The 26,393-nt window shown below is 44.6% G+C and overlaps 1 protein-coding gene across 3 annotated transcripts; it reads left to right on the plus strand.

Moving 5' to 3' along the window:
• SLC47A1 (solute carrier family 47 member 1) lies at window positions 1-26,383 on the plus strand. Of its 3 annotated transcripts, none has more exons than XM_072125261.1 (18): window positions 1-96; window positions 1,476-1,654; window positions 12,342-12,443; window positions 12,633-12,701; window positions 12,851-12,999; window positions 13,459-13,501; window positions 15,451-15,495; window positions 17,874-17,971; window positions 18,310-18,407; window positions 18,961-19,074; window positions 19,775-19,842; window positions 22,092-22,200; window positions 22,388-22,463; window positions 23,362-23,431; window positions 23,523-23,655; window positions 25,121-25,215; window positions 25,286-25,370; window positions 25,450-26,383. In XM_072125261.1, the coding sequence occupies exons 2-18, from the start codon at window positions 1,478-1,480 to the stop codon at window positions 25,647-25,649; spliced, it is 1,731 nt and encodes a 576-aa protein (XP_071981362.1). In that variant the 5' UTR covers window positions 1-96; window positions 1,476-1,477; the 3' UTR covers window positions 25,650-26,383. The 3 variants fall into 3 exon arrangements, with proteins under 3 accessions (XP_071981362.1, XP_071981363.1, XP_071981364.1); XM_072125262.1 differs by lacking the exon at window positions 1-96 and adding an exon at window positions 1,165-1,280; XM_072125263.1 differs by lacking the exons at window positions 1-96; window positions 1,476-1,654 and adding an exon at window positions 8,277-8,421.
• Window positions 26,384-26,393: the final 10 nt, after the last annotated feature.

Raw genomic sequence — 26,393 nt, forward strand, 5'->3', positions numbered from 1 at the left:
GAACTCTCCTCCCAGCATGAAAATCCTACACAACCTCTGTCCCGCTCAGAGACCACAGAGATCCCCTGCTCAGCGCGTCCAGGGGCCGGGAGCACAGTAAGAGCCTCCGTCTCTTCTCCCTCTATTCTGTAGGGTGATCCCTTAGTGCAACTGCTGCCCATAGTCTCTCCATGCCTGGGGCAGTCCGATAGTATATTACACTTCTGTGGGGACAATCCCCATTAATAAGAAGGGTCCCAGACAATAAGTTATTGATAGGAGGTCCTGTTGCTGGGACCAGTAGCGATCAGCTGTGATCAATGCACTGACACGCTATCTATTACTCTGTAGCGCCACCACAGGTGAATCTATGCATTGCATTGATCCATGTTAGCTCTAATATACACGTGTAAGGTCCTCCAGCAACTGAGCTCTATTCTATCTCTATTCCCCTCGCCACATAATTGATGGGGGTCCCATGTAGCGTTATGAATGGCCTTAAAAGGAACCTATGACCATGCAGACTGCAGTCAGTGTTAGGCATTGTCCCTGGAGAGATGTGTAATTAAACCTTTGTGCATGTTGTTAGTGCCCGCAGGAGATTGAAATATGTATTTATATGCCAGCATTGTCTTCCCCATGTACATTCTGACACTGCTGTGCTCTGAGCTCCCTGCAGCCAGTGTTAGGTATTGTCCCTGGGGAGATTGTGTATGTTGTTAGTAGCAGCAGGACTGTGAAATATGGATTAAATGTCCAGGACTGTAGCTTTTCCAAATGCATCAGAGGGGGCGTCCTCACACTGCTGTGCTCTTTACTCTCTGCAATGAACTGCTTCAGAGCCCTTTCTCCTGCTTTTATCTAACAAGAAACCTGCTACAGCTTTTACTCAGAGCAGAGGGGAGGGGCTATGAAGCAGCTTAGTGCTAAGAGCACAGCAGTGTGAGGACAACCTTCCTGATCAGACCTGCTAACATTCACTTTAATACTGAGTGAGGGATAGTAATAACAAGATATTAGGAAAGGGGGAAGGGGATGTGATGGAAGAACCTGCCATTATATGTGTGTGATTTTGTTAGGAAGGGGGCGGGGGAGTATTTTCCGGTAATATGTGATATCTCAATGCATTGACGCTCCGCAGAAGAGTCCACAACCAAAGCTTCCCTGAGGCGCCCTGTCGGCCTTCCCTCCTGTGATTACAGCTCCCATCATTGCCGCATATGAGGAATATTTAGCAGCGGCTCAGACAAGGGCCGGGATTTATGTGATCAGGCAGTTCTACTAAAAAGAGGCCTCGGAAGGTCATTGTAATCCCTCAGATACTTTTAAAGGGAAAGAAGCAAAATACACAAACAACTGCAGAGCAGAATATTTGCCAGCACCTAGCTTTTCCGGGATCCTGAATAATGGGGGGCAATGTGCTGTCAGGAGATGATAGGAGTTATAGCTCTACAGGTTTTTTATATCTCACATTTACTCTTCTTATATCCCAACAGGAATGGATAACGGGGAGGAAGAGGAGGACACCAGCCGCCAAGTCACCATAGTCCCCGGCAGAGAACCCAGCACCGAGCAGGACCCAGACACCACGGGATGTGCACAGAAGATCCGGAGAATCCTCCCAGACTCCATCCCCCAGGAGATGCACAAGATCCTCATCCTGGCTGGACCAGCGGTAACTCACTGACACTGACCCACAATCATCCGGGGTAGTGGTGGCGTCTCAGAGAGTGCACCATGTCATATAGTATTTATATTGTTTTACATAGGGGGCAGTATTATAGTAGTTATATTCTTGTACATAGGGGGCAGTATTATAGTAGTTATATTCTTGTACATAGGGGGCAGTATTATAGTAGTTATATTCCTGTACATAGGGGGCAGTATTATAGTAGTTATATTCTTGTACATAGGGGGCAGTATTATAGTAGTTATATTCTTGTACATAGGGGGCAGTATTATAGTAGTTATATTCTTGTACATAGAGGGCAGTATTATAGTAGTAATATTCCTGTACATAGGGGGCAGTATTATAGTAGTTATATTCCTGTACATAGGGGGCAGTATTATAGTAGTTATATTCCTGTACATAGGGGGCAGTATTATAGTAGTTATATTCTTGTACATAGGGGTAGTATTATAGTAGTTATATTCTTGAACATATGGAGCAGTATTATAGTAGTTATATTCTTGTACATAGGGGGGAGTATTATAGTAGTAAAATTCCTGTACATAGGGGGCAGTATTATAGTAGTTATATTCCTGTACATAGGGGGCAGTATTATAGTAGTTATATTCCTGTACATAGGAGGCAGTATTATAGTAGTTATATTCCTGTACATAGGGGGCAGTATTATAGTAGTTATATTCCTGTACATAGGGGGCAGTATTATAGTAGTTATATTCTTGTACATAGGGGGCAGTATTATAGTAGTTATATTCTTGTACATAGGGGGAGTATTATAGTACTTATATTCCTGTACATAGGGGGCAGTATTATGGTAGTTATATTCTTGTACATAGGGGGCAGGATTATAGCAGTTATATTCTTGTACATAGGGGGCAGTATTATAGTAGTTATATTCCTGTACATAGGGGGCAGTATTATAGTAGTTATATTCTTGTACATAGGGGGCAGTATTATAGTAGTTATATTCCTGTACATAGGGGGCAGTATTATAGTAGTTATATTCTTGTACATAGGGGTAGTATTATAGTAGTTATATTCTTGTACATATGGAGCAGTATTATAGTAGTTATATTCTTGTACATAGGGGGGAGTATTATAGTAGTAATATTCCTGCACATAGTGGGCAGTATTATAGTAGTTATATTCCTGTACATAGGGGGCAGTATTATAGTAGTTATATTCCTGTACATAGGGGGCAGTATTATAGTAGTTATATTCTTGTACATAGGGGGCAGTATTGTAGTAGTTATATTCTTGTACATAGGGGGCAGTATTATAGTAGTTATATTCCTGTACATAGGGGGCAGTATTATGGTAGTTATATTCTTGTACATAGGGGGCAGGATTATAGCAGTTATATTCTTGTACATAGGGGGCAGTATTATAGTAGTTATATTCCTGTACATAGGGGGCAGTATTATAGTAGTTATATTCCTGTACATAGGGGGCAGTATTATAGTAGTTATATCCCTGTACATAAGGGGCAGTATTATAGTAGTTATATTCTTGTACATAAGGGGCAGTATTATAGTAGTTATATTCTTGTACATAGGGGGCAGTATTATAGTAGTTATATTCTTGTACATAGGGGGGAGTATTATAGTAGTTATATTCCTGTACATAGAGGGCAGTATTATGGTAGTTATATTCTTGTACATAGGGGGCAGGATTATAGCAGTTATATTCTTGTACATAGGGGGCAGTATTATAGTAGTTATATTCCTGTACATAGGGGGCAGTATTATAGTAGTTATATTCTTGTACATAGGGGGCAGTATTATAGTCGTTATATTCTTGTACATAGGGGGCAGTATTATAGTAGTTATATTCCTGTACATAGGGGTAGTATTATAGTAGTTATATTCCTGTACATAGGGGGCAGTATTATAGTAGTTATATTCCTGTACATAGGGGGCAGTATTATAGTAGTTATATTCCTGTACATAGGGGGCAGTATTATAGTAGTTATATTCCTGTACATAGGGGGCAGTATTATAGTAGTTATATTCTTGTACATAGGGGGCAGTATTACAGTAGTTATATTCCTGTACACGGGGGGCAGTATTATAGTAGTTATATTCTTGTACATAGGGGGCAGTATTATAGTAGTTATATTCTTGTACATAGGAGGCAGTATTATAGTAGTTATATTCTTGTACATAGGGGGCAGTATTATAGTAGTTATATTCTTGTACATAGGGGGCAGTATTATAGTAGTTATATTCTTGTACATAGGGGGCAGTATTATAGTAGTTATATTCTTGTACATAGGGGGCAGTATTATAGTAGTTATAGTCTTGTACATAGGGGGCAGTATTATAGTAGTTATATTCTTGTACATAGGGGGCAGTATTATAGTAGTTATATTCTTGTACATAGGGGGCAGTATTATAGTAGTTATATTCTTGTACATAGGGGGCAGTATTATAGTAGTTATATTCTTGTACATAGAGGGCAGTATTATAGTAGTTATATTCTTGTACATAGGGGGCAGTATTATAGTAGTTATAGTCTTGTACATAGGGGGCAGTATTATAGTAGTTATATTCTTGTACATAGGGGGCAGTATTATAGTAGTTATATTCTTGTACATAGGGGGCAGTATTATAGTAGTTATATTCTTGTACATAGGGGGCAGTATTATAGTAGTTATAGTCTTGTACATAGGGGGCAGTATTATAGTAGTTACATTCTTGTACATAGGGGGCAGTATTATAGTAGTTACCGTATATACTCGTGTACAAGCCGAGTTTTTCAGCACAAAAAATGTGCTCAAAAACCTCTCCTCGGCTTATACACGAGTCAATAAAAAAAATGAAAAAATGTAATACTCACCCTCCGGTGCCCGGATCCACCGGTGGCGGTTCCCGATACCCGTTGGCAGCTCCCGATCCCGAAGTTGAGCACATTAAATAAATAAACTTAGTTCTCACCTTCCGATCCTCGGCGCCGGCTTCCGATCCTCGGTGGTGGCTCTGGATCCCCGGCGGCTGCTGTCTTCTTACTTCTTTTGCCGGCGGAGTCGCGTCCATGCTATCTCCTATGATGCGGCGGTGTGACATCATCAGCGGCGACACCACCGCATCATCGTGAGCACCGGCGGGGAGATCGCATGGACGCGACTCCGCCGGCAAGAGAAGAAAGAAGACAGAAGCCGCTGCCGGGGATCGATAGCAGCGCCAAGGATCGGGGGTGAGTATCGCCGGAAGGTGAGAATTAAGTTTATTTTTTTTTAATGTGCTCAACATACAGGGGCAGGCTGGCTGGCTGTATACATGAGGGGCAGGCTGGCTGTATACATGAGGGGCAGGCTGGCTGGCTGTATGCATGAGGGGAAGGCTGGCTGCCTGTATACATGAGGGGCAGGCTGGATGGCTGTATACATAAGGGGAAGGCTGGCTGGCTGTATACATGAGGGGCAGGCTGGATGGTTGTATACATGAGGGGCAGGCTGGATGGCTGTATACATGAGGGGCAGGCTGGATGGCTGTATACATGAGGGGCAGGCTGGATGGCTGTATACATGAGGGGCAGGCTGGATGGCTGTATACATGAGGGGCAGGTTGGCTGGCTGCATACATGAGGGGAAGGCTGGCTGGCTGTATACATGAGGGGCAGGCTGGATGGCTGTATACATGAGGGGCAGGCTGGATGGCTGTATACATGAGGGGCAGGCTGGCTGGCTGTATACATGAGGGGCAGGCTGGCTGGCTGTATACATGAGGGGCAGGCTGGCTGGCTGTATACATGAGGGGCAGGCTGGCTGGCTGTATACATGAGGGGCAGGCTGGCTGGCTGTATACATGAGGGGCAGGCTGGCTGGCTGTATACATGAGGGGCAGGCTGGCTGGCTGTATACATGAGGGGCAGGCTGGCTGGCTGTATACATGAGGGGCAGGCTGGCTGGCTGTATACATGAGGGGCAGGCTGGCTGGCTGTATACATGAGGGGCAGGCTGGCTGGCTGTATACATGAGGGGCAGGCTGTATACATGAGGGGCAGGCTGGCTGGCTGTATACATGAGGGGCAGGCTGGCTGCCTGTATACATGAGGGGCAGGCTGGCTGGCTGTATACATGAGGGGCAGGCTGGCTGGCTGTATACATGAGGGGCAGGCTGGCTGGCTGTATACATGAGGGGCAGGCTGTATACTACACCCTCGGCTTATACTCGAGTCAATAGGTTTTCCCAGTTTTGGTGGTAAAATTAGGGGTCTCGGCTTATACTCGGGTCGGCTTATACCCGAGTATATACGGTATATTCTTGTACATAGGGGGCAGTATTATAGTAGTTATATTCTTGTACATAGGGGGCAGTATTATAGTAGTTATATTCTTGTACATAGGGGGCAGTATTATAGTAGTTATATTCTTGTACATAGGGGGAAGTATTATAGTAGTTATATCCCTGTACATAGGGGGCAGTATTATAGTAGTTATATTCTTGTACATAGGGGGCAGTATTATAGTAGTTATATTCTTGTACATAGGGGGCAGTATTATAGTAGTTATATTCTTGTACATAGGGGGCAGTATTATAGTAGTTACAGTCTTGTACATAGGGGGCAGTATTATAGTAGTTATATTCTTGTACATAGGGGGCAGTATTATAGTAGTTATATTCTTGTACATAGGGGGCAGTATTATAGTAGTTGTATTCTTGTACATAGGGGGCAGTATTACAGTAGTTATATTCTTGTACATAGGGGGCAGTATTATAGTAGTTACATTCTTGTACATAGGGGGCAGTATTATAGCAGTTATATTCCTGTACATAGAGGGCAGTATTATAGAAGTTATATACTTGTACATGGTGGCATTATTATAGTAGTTATATTCTTGTACATAGGGGCAGTATTATAATAGTTATATTCTTGTACATAAGGGGCAGTATTATAATAGTTATATTCTTGTACATAAGGGGCAGTATTATAGTAGTTCTATTCCCTTTACATAGGGGGCAGTATTATAGTAGTTATATTCTTGTACATAGGGGCAGTATTATAGTAGTTATATTCCTGTACATAGGGGGCAGTATTATAGTAGTTATATTCTTGTACATAGGGGGCAGTATTATAGTAGTTATATTCTTGTACATAGGGGCAGTATTATAGTAGTTATATTCCTGTACATAGGGGGCAGTATTATAGTAGTTATATTCCTGTACATAGGGGGCAGTATTATAGTAGTTATATTCTTGTACATAGGGGCAGTATTATAGTAGTTATATTCCTGTACATAGGGGGCAGTATTATAGTAGTTATATTGCTGTACATAGGGGGGCAGTATTATAGTAGTTATATTCTTGTACATAGGGGGCAGTATTATAGTAGTTATATTCTTGTACATAGGGGGAAGTATTATAGTAGTTATATCCCTGTACATAGGGGGCAGTATTATAGTAGTTATATTCCTGTACATAGGGGGCAGTATTATAGTAGTTCTATTCATGTACATAGGGGGCAGTATTATAGTAGTTATATTCTTGTACATAGGGGGCAGTATTATAGTAGTTATATTCTTGTACATAGGGGGCAGTATTATAGTAGTTACAGTCTTGTACATAGGGGGCAGTATTATAGTAGTTATATTCTTGTACATAGGGGGCAGTATTATAGTAGTTACATTCTTGTACATAGGGGGCAGTATTATAGTAGTTATATTCTTGTACATAAGGGGCAGTATTATAGTAGTTATATTCTTGTACATAGGGGGCAGTATTACAGTAGTTATATTCTTGTACATAGGGGGCAGTATTATAGTAGTTACATTCTTGTACATAGGGGGCAGTATTATAGTAGTTATATTCCTGTACATAGAGGGCAGTATTATAGAAGTTATATACTTGTACATGGTGGCATTATTATAGTAGTTATATTCATGTACATAGGGGCAGTATTATAATAGTTATATTCTTGTACATAAGGGGCAGTATTATAATAGTTATATTCTTGTACATAAGGGGCAGTATTATAGTAGTTATATTCCCTTTACATAGGGGGCAGTATTATAGTAGTTATATTCTTGTACATAGGGGCAGTATTATAGTAGTTATATTCCTGTACATAGGGGGCAGTATTATAGTAGTTATATTCTTGTACATAGGGGGCAGTATTATAGTAGTTATATTCTTGTACATAGGGGCAGTATTATAGTAGTTATATTCCTGTACATAGGGGGCAGTATTATAGTAGTTATATTCCTGTACATAGGGGGCAGTATTATAGTAGTTATATTCTTGTACATAGGGGCAGTATTATAGTAGTTATATTCCTGTACATAGGGGGCAGTATTATAGTAGTTATATTCCTGTACATAGGGGGGCAGTATTATAGTAGTTATATTCTTGTACATAGGGGGCAGTATTATAGTAGTTATATTCCTGTACATAGGGGGCAGTATTATAGTAGTTATATTCCTGTACATAGGGGGCAGTATTATAGTAGTTATATTCCTGTACATAGGGGGCAGTATTATATCGGTTGTTTTTATGGAGTGTGAAAATGACCATAAGCATGACCTGTTCCCGGGATTGTATAAACTTGCCAAACCCGTTTTTTTTTTTTTTTTTTTTTACTGAAAACAGCAAAGGAAAACTTATGCAACCTCTTGGGAGGAGCCATTTAGCTTAGGACTAAGTTGGAAAAAAAAACCTTACGGCTAAAGAATGTTTATCAGGAATTGGTCTGCATCCAATTTATACTGCGCTGTCTGCTGAGAAATAATTCCAACAAACTCAACAAAAGCCAGTCAGGTGATGATCAGGATTAAATAGGATAAATACATGTATTATATACAGGAGATCCCCAGGTTATACCGGCTGTACATATATCATTATATACAGGAGATCCCCAGGTTATACCGGCTGTACATATATCATTATATACAGGAGATCCCCAGGTTATACCGGCTGTACATATATCATTATATACAGGAGATCCCCAGGTTATACCGGCTGTACATATATCATTATATACAGGAGATCCCCAGGTTATATATACAGGAGATCCCCAGGTTATACCGGCTGTACATATATCATTATATACAGGAGAGCCCCAGGTTATACCGGCTGTACATATATCATTATATACAGGAGAGCCCCAGGTTATACCGGCTGTACATATATCATTATATACAGGAGATCCCCAGGTTATACCGGCTATACATATATCACTATATACAGGAGATCCCCAGGTTATAGCGGCTGTACATATATCATTATATACAGGAGATCCCCAGGTAATAGCGGCTGTACATATATCATTATATACAGGAGATCCCCAGGTTATACCGGCTGTACATATATCATTATATACAGGAGATCCCCAGGTTATACCAGCTGTACATATATCATTATATACAGGAGATCCCCAGGTTATACCGGCTGTACATATATCATTATATACAGGAGATCCCCAGGTTATACCGGCTGTACATATATCATTATATACAGGAGATCTCCAGGTTATACAAGCTGTACATATATCATTATATACAGGAGATCCCCAGGTTATACCGGCTGTACATATATCATTATATACAGGAGATCCCCAGGTTATACCGGCTGTACATATATCATTATATACAGGAGATCCCCAGGTTATACCAGCTGTACATATATCATTATATACAGGAGATCCCCAGGTTATACCAGCTGTACATATATCATTATATACAGGAGATCCCCAGGTTATACCAGCTGTACATATATCATTATATACAGGAGATCCCCAGGTTATACCGGCTGTACATATATCATTATATACAGGAGATCCCCAGGTTATACCGGCTGTACATATATCATTATATACAGGAGATCCCAGGTTATACCGGCTGTACATATATCATTATATACAGGAGATCCCCAGGTTATACCAGCTGTACATATATCATTATATACAGGAGATCCCCAGGTTATACCGGCTGTACATATATCATTATATACAGGAGATCCCCAGGTTATACCGGCTGTACATATATCATTATATACAGGAGATCCCCAGGTTATACCAGCTGTACATATATCATTATATACAGGAGATCCCCAGGTTATACCGGCTGTACAGATATCATTATATACAGAAGATCCCCAGGTTATACCGGCTGTACAGATATCATTATATACAGGAGAGCCCCAGGTTATACCGGCTGTACATATATCATTATATACAGGAGATCCCCAGGTTATACCGGCTGTACATATATCATCATATACAGGAGATCCCCAGGTTATACCAGCTGTACATATATCATTATATACAGGAGATCCCCAGGTAATACCAGTTGTACATATATCATTATATACAGGAGATCCCCAGGTTATACCGGCTGTACATATATCACTATATACAGGAGATCCCCAGGTTATACCAGCTGTACATATATCATTATATACAGGAGATCCCCAGGTTATACCGGCTGTACATATATCATTATATACAGGAGATCCCCAGGTTATACCGGCTGTACATATATCATTATATACAGGAGATCCCCAGGTTATATATACAGGAGATCCCCAGGTTATACCGGCTGTACATATATCATTATATACAGGAGAGCCCCAGGTTATACCGGCTGTACATATATCATTATATACAGGAGATCCCCAGGTGATAGCGGCTGTACATATATCATTATATACAGGAGATCCCCAGGTTATACCGGCTGTACATATATCATTATATACAGGAGATCCCCAGGTTATACCAGCTGTACATATATCATTATATACAGGAGATCCCCAGGTAATACCAGCTGTACATATATCATTATATACAGGAGATCCCCAGGTTATACCGGCTGTACATATATCACTATATACAGGAGATCCCCAGGTTATACCAGCTGTACATATATCATTATATACAGGAGATCCCCAGGTTATACCGGCTGTACATATATCATTATATACAGGAGATCCCCAGGTTATACCGGCTGTACATATATCATTATATACAGGAGATCCCCAGGTTATATATACAGGAGATCCCCAGGTTATACCGGCTGTACATATATCATTATATACAGGAGAGCCCCAGGTTATACCGGCTGTACATATATCATTATATACAGGAGATCCCCAGGTGATAGCGGCTGTACATATATCATTATATACAGGAGATCCCCAGGTTATACCGGCTGTACATATATCATTATATACAGGAGATCTCCAGGTTATACCAGCTGTACATATATCACTATATACAGGAGATCCCCAGGTTATACCGGCTGTACATATATCATTATATACAGGAGATCCCCAGGTTATACCGGCTGTACATATATCATTATATACAGGAGAGCCCCAGGTTATACCGGCTGTACATATATCAGTATATACAGGAGAGCCCCAGGTTATACCGGCTGTACATATATCATTATATACAGGAGATCCCCAGGTTATACCGGCTGTACATATATCATTATATACAGGAGATCCCCAGGTTATACCGGCTGTACATATATCATTATATACAGGAGATCCCCAGGTTATACCGGCTGTACATATATCATTATATACAGGAGATCCCCAGGTTATACCGGCTGTACATATATCATTATATACAGGAGATCCCCAGGTTATACCGGCTGTACATATATCATTATATACAGGAGATCCCCAGGTTATACCGGCTGTACATATATCATTATATACAGGAGATCCCCAGGTTATACCGGCTGTACATATATCATTATATACAGGGGATCCCCAGGTTATACCGGCTGTACATATATCATTATATACAGGAGATCCCCAGGTTATACCGGCTGTACATATATCATTATATACAGGAGATCCCCAGGTTATACCGGCTGTACATGTATCATTATATACAGGAGATCCCCAGGTTATACCGGCTGTACATATATCATTATATACAGGAGATCCCCAGGTTATACCGGCTGTACATATATCATTATATACAGGAGATCCCCAGGTTATACCGGCTGCACATATATCATTATATACAGGAGATCCCCAGGTTATACCGGCTGTACATGTATCATTATATACAGGAGATCCCCAGGTTATACCGGCTGTACATGTATCATTATATACAGGAGATCCCCAGGTTATACCGGCTGTACATATATCATTATATACAGGAGATCCCCAGGTTATACCAGCTGTACATATATCATTATATACAGGAGATCCCCAGGTTATACCGGCTGTACATATATCATTATATACAGGAGATCTCCAGGTTATACCGGCTGTACATATATCATTATATACAGGAGATCCCCAGGTTATACCGGCTGTACATATATCATTATATACAGGAGATCCCCAGGTTATACCGGCTGTACATATATCATTATATACAGGAGATCCCCAGGTTATACCAGCTGTACATATATCATTATATACAGGAGATCCCCAGGTTATACCGGCTGTACATATATCATTATATACAGGGGATCCCCAGGTTATACCGGCTGTACATATATCATTATATACAGGAGATCCCCAGGTTATACCGGCTGTACATATATCATTATATACAGGAGATCCCCAGGTTATACCGGCTGTACATATATCATTATATACAGGAGATCCCCAGGTTATACCGGCTGTACATATATCATTATATACAGGAGATCCCCAGGTTATACCGGTGTGGTGTAGGTATCAGATTATTACCTAGGTTTTGATTCTCTCCTCAGTTCCTGTCGCAGTTGATGATATTTATGATCAGTGTGGTGAGCTCCATATTCTGTGGACATCTGGGGAAGGTGGAGCTGGACGCTGTGTCATTGGCAATCGCAGTAAGTAATTTTCTTCTATATAGTCAGTGACTACTCTCCATATCATATTGCTTCACATTTATATATGGTCTAGATTATTGAGGCTCAGGCACCTAGAACCCCCAGCCGTCACCTTCATGAGAGTGACACATACAGTAACTATGTAACCTGTGTATAGTCCTCATCAATGCCCTCTGATTCCATCTGCAGGTGGTGAATATAACTGGCATAGCGGTGGGGGCAGGGCTGGCGGGGGCCTGCGACACATTAATGTCACAAGTAAGTAAATGCGCATATCCGTATATATCTGAATGATCTGAAAAAAATCAATTCTAAAAATTCTAATCAATTCAATATAAATCAGCAGGGCAGACACTGAACAAGCAGGAGGTGCTGGGGGATTTCTATGGAAATGATTTGTCTTTCAGATCTATGGTGGTAAAAACCTGAAGATGGTAGGTACCGTCCTGCAGAGAGGAGTCCTCATCCTGCTCCTCTTCTGCTTCCCCTGCTGGGCGCTGTTTGTGAATACAGAACCGATTCTCCTCCTCTTCCGCCAAGACCCGGAGGTGTCCAGGTGCCGACTCTTAACACATTACATATAAGGGGGAGCTCCGGGGATACCCCAGATATGCTGAGTGCTGAAGTGGTGCAGGACACTGGGCTGCAGGGAGGGTCCCCGTGCATGGGACGGCCCTGTTGGTCTGTGGAGGGTATTCTTTGTTTAAGAGAGACCCCCCCCCCACAATCTATACATTGTATCACCACTTTATCTAATATAATAACTAAGTAAGTAAGTGTAAGTGTTATAAAAGACATGCAGTGTTTCTACATATTTCACCACAGTAGATCCATTCACAAAGTCCAATAACCGGGGAATTACCCTGCGGGTCACATAAGGACTCGGGACAATGTTACATCACACACCGCGAGGATAATGGAGGCAAGAGGCTGACAGCCTGAGCCCAGGGGGCTTCTATGTGTAATGTGACCGGACCCCCAGCACTTACATCATCTCTTTCATGTTTTATTATAGATTAACTCAAGTTTATGTCTTCATATTCATCCCAGCGCTTCCGGTAAGAAATCAGGGACACTGACACTTGGGGGACAGGACGGGGACACGCTGACACTTGGGGGGACAGGACAGGGACACGCTGACACTTGGAGGACAGGACAGGGACACGCTGACACTTGGGGGGACAGGACAAGGACACGCTGACACTTGGGGGGACAGGACAGGGACACGCTGACACTTGGGGGACAGGACAGGGACACGCTGACACTTGGGGGACAGGACAGTGGCACGCTGACACTTGGGGGACAGGACAGGGACACGCTGACACTTGGGGGGACAGGACAGGGACACGCTGACACTTGGGGGACAGGACAGGGACACGCTGACACTTGGGGGGACAGGACAGGGACACGCTGACACTTGGGGGGACAGGACAGGGACACGCTGACACTTGGGGGGACAGGACAGGGACACGCTGACACTTGGGGGGACAGGACAGGGACACGCTGACACTTGGGGGGACAGGACAGGGACACGCTGACACTTGGGGGGACAGGACAGGGACACGCTGACACTTGGGGGGACAGGACAGGGACACGCTGACACTTGGGGGGACAGGACAGGGACACGCTGACACCTGGGGGACAGGACAGGGACACGCTGACACTTGGGGGGACAGGACAGGGACACGCTGACACTTGGGGGACAGGACAGGGACAAGCTGACACTTGGGGGGACAGAACAGGGACACGCCGACACTTGGGGACAGGACAGGGACATGCTGACACTTGGGGACAGGACAGGGACACGCTGACACTTGGGGGGACAGGACAGGGACACGCTGACACTTGGGGGGCAGGACAGGGACACGCTGACACTTGGGGGACAGGACAGGGACACGCTGACACTTGGGGGACAGGACAGGGACACGCTGACACTTGGGGGACAGGACAGGGACATGCTGACACTTGGGGGGACAGGACAGGGACACGCTGACACTTGGGGACAGGACAGGGACACGCTGACACTTGGGGACAGGACAGGGACACGCTGACACTTGGGGGGACAGGACAGGGACACGCTGACACTTGGGGGACAGGACAAGGACACGCTGACACTTGGGGGACAGGACAGGGACACGCTGACACTTGGGGGACAGGACAGGGACACGCTGACACTTGGGGGGACAGGACAGGGACACGCTGACACTTGGGGGACAGGACAGGGACACACTGACACTTGGGGGACAGGACAGGGACACGCTGACACTTGGGGGGACAGGACAGGGACACGCTGAAACTTGGGGGACAGGACAGGGACACGCTGACACTTGGGGGACAGGACAGGGACACGCTGACACTTGGGGGACAGGACAGGGACACGCTGACACTTGGGGGGCAGGACAGGGACACGCTGACACTTGGGGGGACAGGACAGGGACACGCTGACACTTGGGGGACAGGACAGGGACACGCTGACACTTGGGGGACAGGACAGGGACACGCTGACACTTGGGGGACAGGACAGGGACACGCTGACACTTGGGGGACAGGACAGGGACACGCTGACACTTGGGGGACAGGACAGGGACATGCTGACACTTGGGGGACAGGGACACGCTGACACTTGGGGGGACAGGACAGGGACACGCTGACACTTGGGACAGGACGGGGACACGCTGACACTTGGGGGACAGGACAGGGACACGCTGACACTTGGGGGACAGGACGGGGACACGCTGACACTTGGGGGGACAGGACAGGGACACGCTGACACTTGGGGGACAGGACAGGGACACGCTGACACTTGGGGGACAGGACAGGGACACGCTGACACTTGGGGGACAGGACAGGGACACGCTGACACTTGGGGGACAGGACAGGGACACGCTGACACTTGGGGGACAGGACGGGGACACGCTGACACTTGGGGGTACAGGACAGGAACATTACATGGGCAGTATACGTTGTGGGTGGCAAGTTACATGATTTCCCTTTTTCTCTCTTTTAGGCCTCCTTTTTATACCAGCTTCAGGCTAAATACTTACAGAACCAGGTACTGTTTCCTGTGTCTCTCCTCTGGTACCAGGTACTGTTTCCTGTGTCTCTCCTCTGGTACCAGGTACTGTTTCCTGTGTCTCTCCTCTGGTACCAGGTACTATTTCCTGTGTCTCTCCTTTGGTACCAGGTACTGTTTCCTGTGTCTCTCCTCTGGTACCAGGTACTATTTCCTGTGTCTCTCCTCTGGTACCAGGTACTATTTCCTGTGTCTCTCCTCTGGTACCAGGTACTATTTCCTGTGTCTCTCCTCTGGTACCAGGTACTGTTTCCTGTGTCTGTCCTCTGGTACCAGGTACTATTTCCTGTGTCTCTCCTCTGGTACCAGGTACTGTTTCCTGTGTCTCTCCTCTGGTACCTGGTACTGTTTCCTGTGTCTGTCCTCTGGTACCAGGTACTGTTTCCTGTGTCTCTCCTCTGGTACCAGGTACTGTTTCCTGTGTCTCTCCTCTGGTACCAGGTACTATTTCCTGTGTCTCTCCTCTGGTACCAGGTACTGTTTCCTGTGTCTCTCCTCTGGTACCAGGTACTGTTTCCTGTGTCTCTCCTCTGGTACCAGGTACTATTTCCTGTGTCTCTCCTTTGGTACCAGGTACTGTTTCCTGTGTCTCTCCTCTGGTACCTGGTACTGTTTCCTGTGTCTGTCCTCTCGTACCTGGTACTGCTTCCTGTGTCTGTCCTCTGGTACCTGGTACTATTTCCTGTGTCTCTCCTCTGGTACCAGGTACTATTTCCTGTGTCTCTCCTTTGGTACCAGGTACTGTTTCCTGTGTCTCTCCTCTGGTACCTGGTACTGTTTCCTGTGTCTCTCCTCTGGTACCAGGTACTGTTTCCTGTGTCTCTCCTCTGGTACCTGGTACTGTTTCCTGTGTCTGTCCTCTGGTACCTGGTACTATTTCCTGTGTCTCTCCTCTGGTACCAGGTACTATTTCCTGTGTCTCTCCTCTGGTGCCAGGTACTGTTTCCTGTGTCTCTCCTCTGGTACCAGGTACTATTTCCTGTGTCTCTCCTCTGGTGCCAGGTACTATTTCCTGTGTCTCTCCTCTGGTGCCAGGTACTGTTTCCAGTGTCTCTCCTCTGGTACCAGGTACTATTTCCTGTGTCTCTCCTCTGGTACCAGGTACTGTTTCCTGTGTCTCTCCTCTGGTACCAGGTACTGTTTCCTGTGTCTCTCCTCTGGTACCAGGTACTATCTCCTGTGTCTCTCCTCTGGTACCTGGTACTATTTGCTGTGTCCCTCCTCTGGTACCAGGTATTATTTCCTGTATCTCTCCTCTGGTACCAGGTACTATTTCCTGTGTCTCTCCTCTGGTACCAGGTACTGTTTCCTGTGTCTCTCCTCTGGTACCAGGTACTATTTCCTGTGTCTCTCCTCTGGTACCAGGTACTATTTCCTGCATCTCTCCTCTGGTACCAGGTACTATTTCCTGTGTCTCTCCTCTGGTACCAGGTACTATTTCCTGTGTCTCTCCTCTGGTACCAGGTACTGTTTCCTGTGTCTCTCCTCTGGTACCAGGTACTATTTCCTGTGTCTCTCCTCTGGTACCTGGTACTATTTGCTGTGTCCCTCCTCTGGTACCAGGTATTATTTCCTGTATCTCTCCTCTGGTACCAGGTACTATTTCCTGTGTCTCTCCTCTGGTGCCAGGTACTGTTTCCTGTGTCCCTCCTCTGGTACCAGGTACTGTTTCCTGTGTCTCTCCTCTGGTACCAGGTGCTGTTTCCTGTGTCTCTCCTCTGGTACCGGGTACTGTTTCCTGTGTCCCTCCTCTGGTACCAGGTACTGTTTCCTGTGTCTCTCCTCTGGTACCGGGTACTGTTTCCTGTGTCTCTCCTCTGGTACCGGGTACTGTTTCCTGTGTCTCTCCTCTGGTACCAGGTACTATTTCCTGTGTCTCTCCTCTGGTACCGGGTACTATCTCCTGTGTCTCTCCTCTGGTACCGGGTACTATTTCCTGTGTCTCTCCTCTGGTACCAGGTACTGTTTCCTGTGTCTCTCCTCTGGTACCAGGTACTATTTCCTGTGTCTCTCCTCTGGTACCAGGTACTGTTTCCTGTGTCTCTCCTCTGGTACCAGGTACTATTTCCTGTGTCTCTCCTCTGGTACCAGGTTCTGTACATCATCCTGTAGTTCAGGGCAGACTTATGGAGAGTACCCTATACAACCAATCGTATCACTGCTGTCATTTCTGAAAGGGCCTCTATAAAATGTGAGCTGGAATCTGATTGGTTGCTTTGGGTATCTGTTCTCCTCTTCCTTTTGCTGTAGTTTTGATAAATCTGCCCCGATGTCTTGTGCTCTAGTCACTCCCGATGCTCTATTTGGGCAAAATCTTCCTTACCTCTATCTGGCAATAATCTTGTCTCTTCTTACAGGGAATTATATTTCCTCAAGTCTTAACTGGATTCACCGCAAACCTCTTCAATGCATTAGTCAACTACATCTTCCTGTACATCCTGGGCCTGGGGGTGATGTGAGTAACATGGAGAGGTGCCAGCCACGAACTCAGGTCCTGCTCATCCCTCTTGTTGTTAATTATCTGATTCTGGGAAAGCTGGGTGGTTAATAAGATTTCCCATTTATACTTTACTGATTATGGAAAAGCTGGGTGACAACCAATATGACCGTCATAAAAGCCTCCATGAGGTTGTCACACAACTTTCCTACAATCCTGAATGCCATGTTTGCTTAAATATTCTTTTTTTGTTTTTATTTTGGGGCAATCCAGAACATGGGAAAGCTGGGTCTGGTCCTGAATCCAAGTTTGTCTGCGCAAGACAATCCCTTTAAAACCTTCTTTTTCTCCCCCAGGGGCTCGGCCTGGGCCAATACCCTCTCTCAGTACGTCCAGGCGGTTCTGCTCTTCTTATACATTGTGTGGAAGAAGCTCTACGTGGATACATGGGCAGGTAGTAACCAGCAGAGCTCACAATCTATATGATCGATTACTGCATGAATGCATTTGTTCTTTTGTCCTCTGTTATCAGCCATTTTGAGTTAGTCAGAGAATGACTATAGTGTTATTCCATGGGATGACCTGTAGGTGCGATGTTTCTGGGCTATTCAGGGGTTTCAGCTCCTGTTATATTCAGTTTCACCATATTCCAGATCTCTGCAGGTTGTATTTGAACGGAAACATTGTTTACCTTAAGGGAAACCTACACAGGCCTTACACATCCCACCACTGATGCTTTGTTACATCCATTAAAAATATCGGCTCCTGGGAGCCCCGATCTCTCCAGCTTCTTAATAATTTGTTACAATGTACCAGTGCAGGTACCAGCTTCAATTCCAAAATATTTCAATGGTAGAACATTGTCTAGACTAGATACACTTACACCCTTTCTCTGTATTCACTGTCAGCAAGCAGAGATCTTGAACTAGGTAAAAAAAGGAATAGTAAATGAATATTGATGTAAATAATAAGCATAATGAGAGAAGTCTCCCTGCCGCTCCCCCCAGGGTGGTCCATTGCCTGTTTCGAGGACTGGGGATCTTTCATCCGTCTCGCCATTCCCAGCATGCTCATGGTCTGTATAGAGTGGTGGGCGTTCGAAATTGGGATCATATTGTCAGGTGAGTAAAGAATCTATCCCTACCCCTTATCCACAGTGGTGTAAATACTGGTGAGTGTGAGTATGTTGTTAGCAGCAGGTGGAATATGGATTTATGTACTGGAGGCCTGTCCTCACACTGCTGTGCTCTGTGCTCTCTATATTACTCTTCACCACAGCCCTTTCCATAAACTATGACTTCTGTATTAAGCAGTCAGAGCAGTTTAATGTGGAGAGGTAAAAAGACAGCAGTAAGAAAATATGCCCCCTCCATCTACGATCCTGGAATATAAATCCTTATATCACAGTCCTGCTGCTACTAACACCATAAACAGCAATCTGATTACTCATCTCTCCAGGGACAAAACCTAACACTGAAGAGGAGCAGTGTGAGGACACACTTCTCATTGCATTTGGAGAAGCTCCACCTTGGATTATAAATCCATATATCACAGTTCTGCTGCTACTAACACCATAAACAGCAGTCTGATTACACATCTCTCCAGGAACAATACCGATCACTGTTTGCAGACAGCACAGAGCACAACAGTGTGAGGACCCCCTCTCCAGTGTATGTTTAGAAGCTTAGTATAAATCCATGTTCCACAGTCCTGCTGCTTCTAACCTATACAGCGGTCTGATTACACATCTCTCCAGGGACAAGACATAACACACGGTGGACTCCACTAGTGCAATGTTATAATACATTTATGTTTCTGCAGGAATCCTCAGTGTGGAAGATCTCGGGGCACAGACGATTATTTATCAGATGGCGACTATAGTCTTCATGGTGAGAGCTGAGAACCCCTTGACCTTGTGAACTGTGACCCCAGCAGGTCATTGTAGGGTTGAACCAATACCAGAATTTTGAGTGCGATACTATACCCAGAAAAGCATTGCGATACTCGATACTTCAAGAAAAGGAAAAAATTATTATCTGAATGTTTAGGGTGCGGTCACATGGGGCGTTTACACTGCATTTAGAAATGTCTGGGGGCGGGGTTCAGTCTGATCGCATTTGCATTTCCATTGAAACACATGTGATCAGTAACAGTCACCAGTGATTTGGCAGGAGAAGCTTTAGTGCTTTATGACAGTGTAGTATATGTGATGTACAAGTTGTCTGGTAATGATAATATAAACTAATATACTAAATAGTAATAATAATAATAATAATATCTCAATAATTATAATCTCATTAATAATAATCTCTGAGAAGATCCCTCTCTATATACCAGTGCATGGAGCCTGTGTTACAGTGTAACAGTGAAGCTCGGTTACATAAAATCCTCCCATAGATACAACTAAGCCCATAGCCTAGTGGAGAGAGGCTCTGTCCTGTCGCTCTAGATCAGTGATGGCAAACCTTTTAGAGACCGAGTGCCCAAACTACAACAATGACCCGCTTATTTATCGCAAAGTGCCAACACAGAAATTTAATTTGTGATTTATACTCCCTTCTCTGTCACAGTTTTCATTGATACCAACACCTGAGGACACCAATAAAGCAGGAAATAGTCCCAGGTAGAGCTGTCACTTTAATATAGCTCTGTGCACAGCAAGTCCTGGGCTGTCTGGGACCGCAGGAAGATACCTGGAGTCATCTCTGGTGATGGCCTGGGTGCCCACAGAAAGGGCTCCGAGTGCCACCTCTGGCACCAGTGCCATAGGTTAGCCATCACTGCTCTATAGCAGGTGGAGTGTGGAGGTTGTGGGTTCAAATCCCGGGTTGGGCAAAAAATAATTTAATTAAATTGAATAGAGATCCAAAGAAACTGAAATGGTGCAGAGGCCCTGATAAATATGCCCCAAGGTCTTTATTCACAAGTGCTGGTGTATGATAAATATACCCCCTTGTGTCTGGGGAAGCCCTGGGAGATGCAGAGACCATATATCAGCGGTGGCGAACCTATGGCACGGGTGCCAGAGGTGGCACTTGGAGCACTCTCTGTTGGCACCCAGGCTATCACCCCAGCACAGAGTTTTCGGACAAGATTCAAAACCTCCTCCTGCAGTCTCTGGCCACCCAGGATGTGCTGTGATCAGTGCTATTCTAAAGCTACACATACTTAGCTGCCTGGGACTACAGAAGGAGCAAGGAGGTGCAGACAAGGCTGCGTTATTATTGGAGCTGCTGCTCTGGACCCCACAATTCTTCCAGTTCAGAGGCCCCTGGAAGGAAGCTACAATGATCATCTGAATTTCTACTCTTTCTTTAAACTGTATTGGTGTTCTCAGGACACAGATGCAATTAAAAGCCGTGACATAACAGGTAGCAACATGTTACTGCTTAAATTGCCATGTTGGCACTTTGCTTTTAAAGTGAGTTTGGTCATAGTTTGGGCACTCAGTCTCTAAAAGGTTCGCCATCACTGCCATATATGGACAGATGGTGATATCTCCCTGATCACGTGGTCCCTGCTCTGCCACTAACCTGACACATCTACACAAAGGATTCCCTGTTTGATGTCTGCTCTGGGGAAGCCCTGGGAGATGTAGAGACTCCATATAGGGACAGATGGTGGTATCTCCCTGGTCACGTGGTCCCTGCTCTGCTGCTAACCTGACACACCTACACAAAGGATTCCCTGCCCGATGTCTGCTCTGGGGAAGCCCTGGGAGATGTAGAGACTCCATATAGGGGCAGATTGTGATATCTCCCTGATGACGTGGTCCCTGCACTGCTGCTAACCTGACACACCTACACAAAGGATTCCCTGCCCGATGTCTGCTCTGGGGAAGCCCTGGGAGATGTAGAGACTCCATATAGGGACAGTTCTGATATTTCCCTAATGACGTGGTCCCTGCACTGCCGCTAACCTGAGACTTCTACACAAAGGATTCCCTGCCCGATGTCTGCTCTGCAGACAGATACAAAGAGTCTGTGGAAGTCAATCAGTACCACAAGTAACAGAAACCCGGTATTGAACCATTCTGGCTTTGAAAGTATCGCACAAGTACCGAGATTTCTAAGCATTGTGCAACCCTAGGTCATTGCTTGCCCTGGTATTATAATGCCGCACTGTTTCCGCTCTGCAGGTGCCATTGGGGTTCAGCATTGCTGCCAGCGTCCGGGTGGGTCACGCCCTGGGGGCAGGAGATATCATACAAGCCAAAAAGTCAATGGTTGTCGCCTTATTGATGACAGGTAACCACACCCTACTGCTGAAATACTCTGTGCTGCTGAGAGCTCGGCTTGTGACCTCCCATGCTTCTCCAACCTCCTCCGGATATGAAGTTACTGCTATATATCAATATTCGTTGAAAGTTTGCCTTAAATATTCTGTGCTGTTGTGGTGAATAACATTACTTATTTACTGTTGTTTTATCTACAGAAACCTGTGCCCTGGCGTCTTCTATTCTGCTGGTCAGCCTGAAGAATGTGATCGGCTATGTATTCACATCAGATGAGTGAGTGGAGCTCTGCCCCTTTAAATGTGTAGCCACGTACTGTCTATTAAAGAGCAGATTCTCCCCAAGGTTTCGCCTTATCATTGGCTCAGGATGTCCTTGGTCTTGTCTGGAGAATATCCTCCCCTCACCCTGCAATCCTGAGCTTCTACATGTCCCTGATTATATGTAATAGAAGGAATTTTAGGGAAAACTCCATATTTATCTGATTTAGTTGATTTAATGGATCCCATAAAAAGAGGGCTTTGATCTTGGTTTCATTTTGTCTGATTCAGATTTTTTTTTAATTAATTTTTTTTTATTATTTAGTATGAACAACTTATGATCAGTACAGGATAAGTAATGTCATGTATGTACACAGTGACTGCACCAGCAGCAGAATAGTGAGTGCAGCTCTGGGGTATAATACAGGATGTAACTCAGGATCAGTACAGGATAAGTAATGTCATGTATGTACAAAGTGACTGCACCAGCAGCAGAATAGTGAGTGCAGCTCTGGGGTATAATACAGGATGTAACTCAGGATCAGTACAGGATAAGTAATGTCATGTATGTACACAGTGACTGCACCAGCAGCAGAATAGTGAGTGCAGCTCTGGGGTATAATACAGGATGTAACTCAGGATCAGTACAGGATAAGTAATGTCATGTATGTACACAGTGACTGCACCAGCAGCAGAATAGTGAGTGCAGCTCTGGAGTATAATACAGGATGTAACTCAGGATCAGTGCAGGATAAGTAATGTCATGTATGTACACAGTGACTGCACCAGCAGCAGAATAGTGAGTGCAGCTCTGGAGTATAATACAGGGTGTGACTGGGGATTAGTACAGTTGCATGTAGTGAGGTTGCAGTGTAGATATTATGTAGTGATGTAACATGTTCTGTGTTGTGCAGGGGTATAGTGAAGCTGGTCAGCTATGTTCTTCCTGTGTATGCTGGAAGTCATCTCTTTGATGGATGTGTGGTGAGAATTACATTTCTTTTTACATCGAAACTGATTAATTGATGTTAGGTTCCTAGGACAACACTTCCTGTCACGTTTCGCTCTGTTGTAGGCCACGTGCGGTGGTGTTCTGCGTGGTACAGGAAAGCAGAAGATTGGCGCCATATTTCATGCTGTTGGCTACTATGTCATTGGTCTACCAGTGGGAATCTCCCTGATGTTTGCGGCTAAAATCGGCATAATAGGTATTTGTTTCTAATCCCAATCCTCCTATGTGACACAGGTGCACGGCTCCTAATATATCCCTGTTCATGTGATGTCACACAGGTGCATGACTCATTATCTCACAGAGTACTGAGAGCTGTGTGTTATAATGAGCCAAATTTTATTATAAAGAGATGGACCAAATGTCGCGGCAGGGATTTTTACTTGAAAGAATACAATACTGCTATTGGCAGACAAAGATACCCATATCCGGACAAAAAATATATTATTAACACATAATAAAACTTAGCGTTTATTAGTCTCAGAATTAAGAGAGTATATCATTTAGTAGCGTTGCTACCAAGTGCTCAAAAGGAAGATGTGTTAAAAACACAGTAGGGTAGGCTCATTGAGTCACAAATGGAGCGTTCATGAGTTGTAGGTCAACCTCTTATGAACGGCAAATAGAGTATGAACAATGACTGGGATATCAGTGTTGTAGTGCTCAAAGGACAGGTGTCCCTACTATATTGGCAGTGTATTTGTATCTCTGAGAGCTCCTGCTTAGGTATGGTAATAAGTGTAGGGCTAATAGCCCTACCCCTGATGAAGCCAGCTTGCTGGTGAAACATGTCGGGGGGCTAAAGTGTATCTCTTTTAATGAGCAGTTAGGTTAGGCTCTAAGCTAGTTCATACATTAGCGACTACGAATAATGATCTATCAGGGACAGTGTAGAATTCTATCTAGACACTAAATCAATATCGTCCTTCTACAGTGTAGAGCTCAGGTCATAATATATGACCAACCAGTATCTGTCTCCAGAGGACCAACAACTATTATGGTCATACTTTGCAATCTAATAATGTTCCCCTAAGATACTCTGATGGTATAAACACGCAGTACTGTAGTGTCTGGCAACAGACAAACAGATATACACTTGCCACCATACCTCAGCAGGAGCTCTCACAGAGATACAAATACACTGCCAATATAGTAGGGACACCTGTCCTTTGAGCACTACAACACTGATATCCCAGTCATTGTTCATACTCTATTTGCCGTTCATAAGAGGTTGACCTACAACTCATGAACGCTCCATTTGTGACTCAATGAGCCTACCCTACTGTGTTTTTAACACATCTTCCTTTTGAGCACTTGGTAGCAACGCTACTAAATAATATACTCTCTTAATTCTGAGACTAATAAACGCTAAGTTTTATTATGTGTTAATAATATATTTTTTGTCCGGATATGGGTATCTTTGTCTGCCAATAGCAGTATTGTATTCTTATAATGAGCCATGCACCTGTGTGACATCATGTGACCAGGGTTATAACAAGGGGTGCACCTGTGTGACATCATGTGACCAGGGTTATAACAAGGGGTGCACCTGTGGAACTATGGTCAGATCCATTCTATAGAATGACAGAAGGGGAGGAGCTGAGCTGTCAGTATGGCTGGCAGTGATGTCATGGCGTCCTGCAGATAACCTTGTTCTGTCTCAGGGTTCTGGCTGGGGATCCTCCTCTGCGCTCTGCTGCAGGTCATCACTTTCCTAATCTTCGTCTTCCGGATAGACTGGGAGAAGGCGTCGCAGCAGGTGGGTGCCCACGACCTCTGAGGGGTGGGTGATGGTGTGCGCTATGATGTCACCCGTATTCTTCTTCCAGGCACAGGCGAGGGTGAAGCAGAGGGTCCGCATGACACGGGACTTACACAACAAGGCGGCCATTTACCAGGGAGCCGCCCTCACCGGTAACTAACTCCCAGGGTGGGGGAGGGACGAATCCAAATGTTTTCCAAATATCACAATTATTTCTCTTCTCCTTTGCAGAGGTCACAGAGGAGCCAAGACCACTGACCCCCACAGACACAGAAAATGACCAGAAACCGGAGGACCCCCTAGAGTCCCCCCAGATCAGGGTTACCTATACCCCCCTCTCCAGGAAGCAGCTTGTCCTGCGCAGGTCCCTGGCTCTCATCTCCTCGGTCGCTGTTCTGATGATTGGGATATTGATAAGACTTTGTGTCTGAGCGCAGCTCCGGAGACTGAATGCAGCCCTCTATGAAGTACAAGACACGGTGTGCATAGGGCAGCGCCTCGCTGATGATACTGGGCAGGGATGACGGAATCACAGCAGGCAGTAAAACAAGACTGTGCCGGTCACACCTAGGGCGGTATTATTATGTGTTGCCTTTAAAAAGAGATTTATTATTGGTGAAAATAAACCATGCGCCAAATCCACGAGAGAAGAATGACGGAGGCGGCTCCGGCCCTGGGCCCCGTACCCATACACCCTCCTCACCACGTTACCCAGAGTTCTACTCGCTGTGAGTGAAACATTCATGACCTTCGCATGACTTCAAACCTAATACTTTTTACAGCTGAGGGGTTGTTACAATCGCATCCAGTTTATCATCATCTGTACTTGCACTGATACATTGTAGCAAACCATCAGGACAGGAGCTAAATTTTCCCAGCCGATGCATTTACTTATTTAGACTGGATATAAAATGTAACAAACCCTCAGCTGTATAATATACTCTATTCACTGACAGCAAGCAGAGACTTTATAAAAAGAAAAATGAGAAGTTGGACTTTTACAAACCCTTTCCATATACACTGACACTTCATCAGGATAAAGCTAGAAACCCTCTTTACATTGGAGGATCTTCAGCAGCTGAGGAACAACTACTCCCAGCATCCTCGTCATCAAGTGACCACGTATGAACATATACAACAGATGAATAAATGGAAATAAATATCCCGACTGTGTC

This window comes from Engystomops pustulosus, chromosome 9 (assembly GCF_040894005.1).
Source record: "Engystomops pustulosus chromosome 9, aEngPut4.maternal, whole genome shotgun sequence".
Classification (NCBI taxonomy): domain Eukaryota; kingdom Metazoa; phylum Chordata; class Amphibia; order Anura; family Leptodactylidae; genus Engystomops; species Engystomops pustulosus.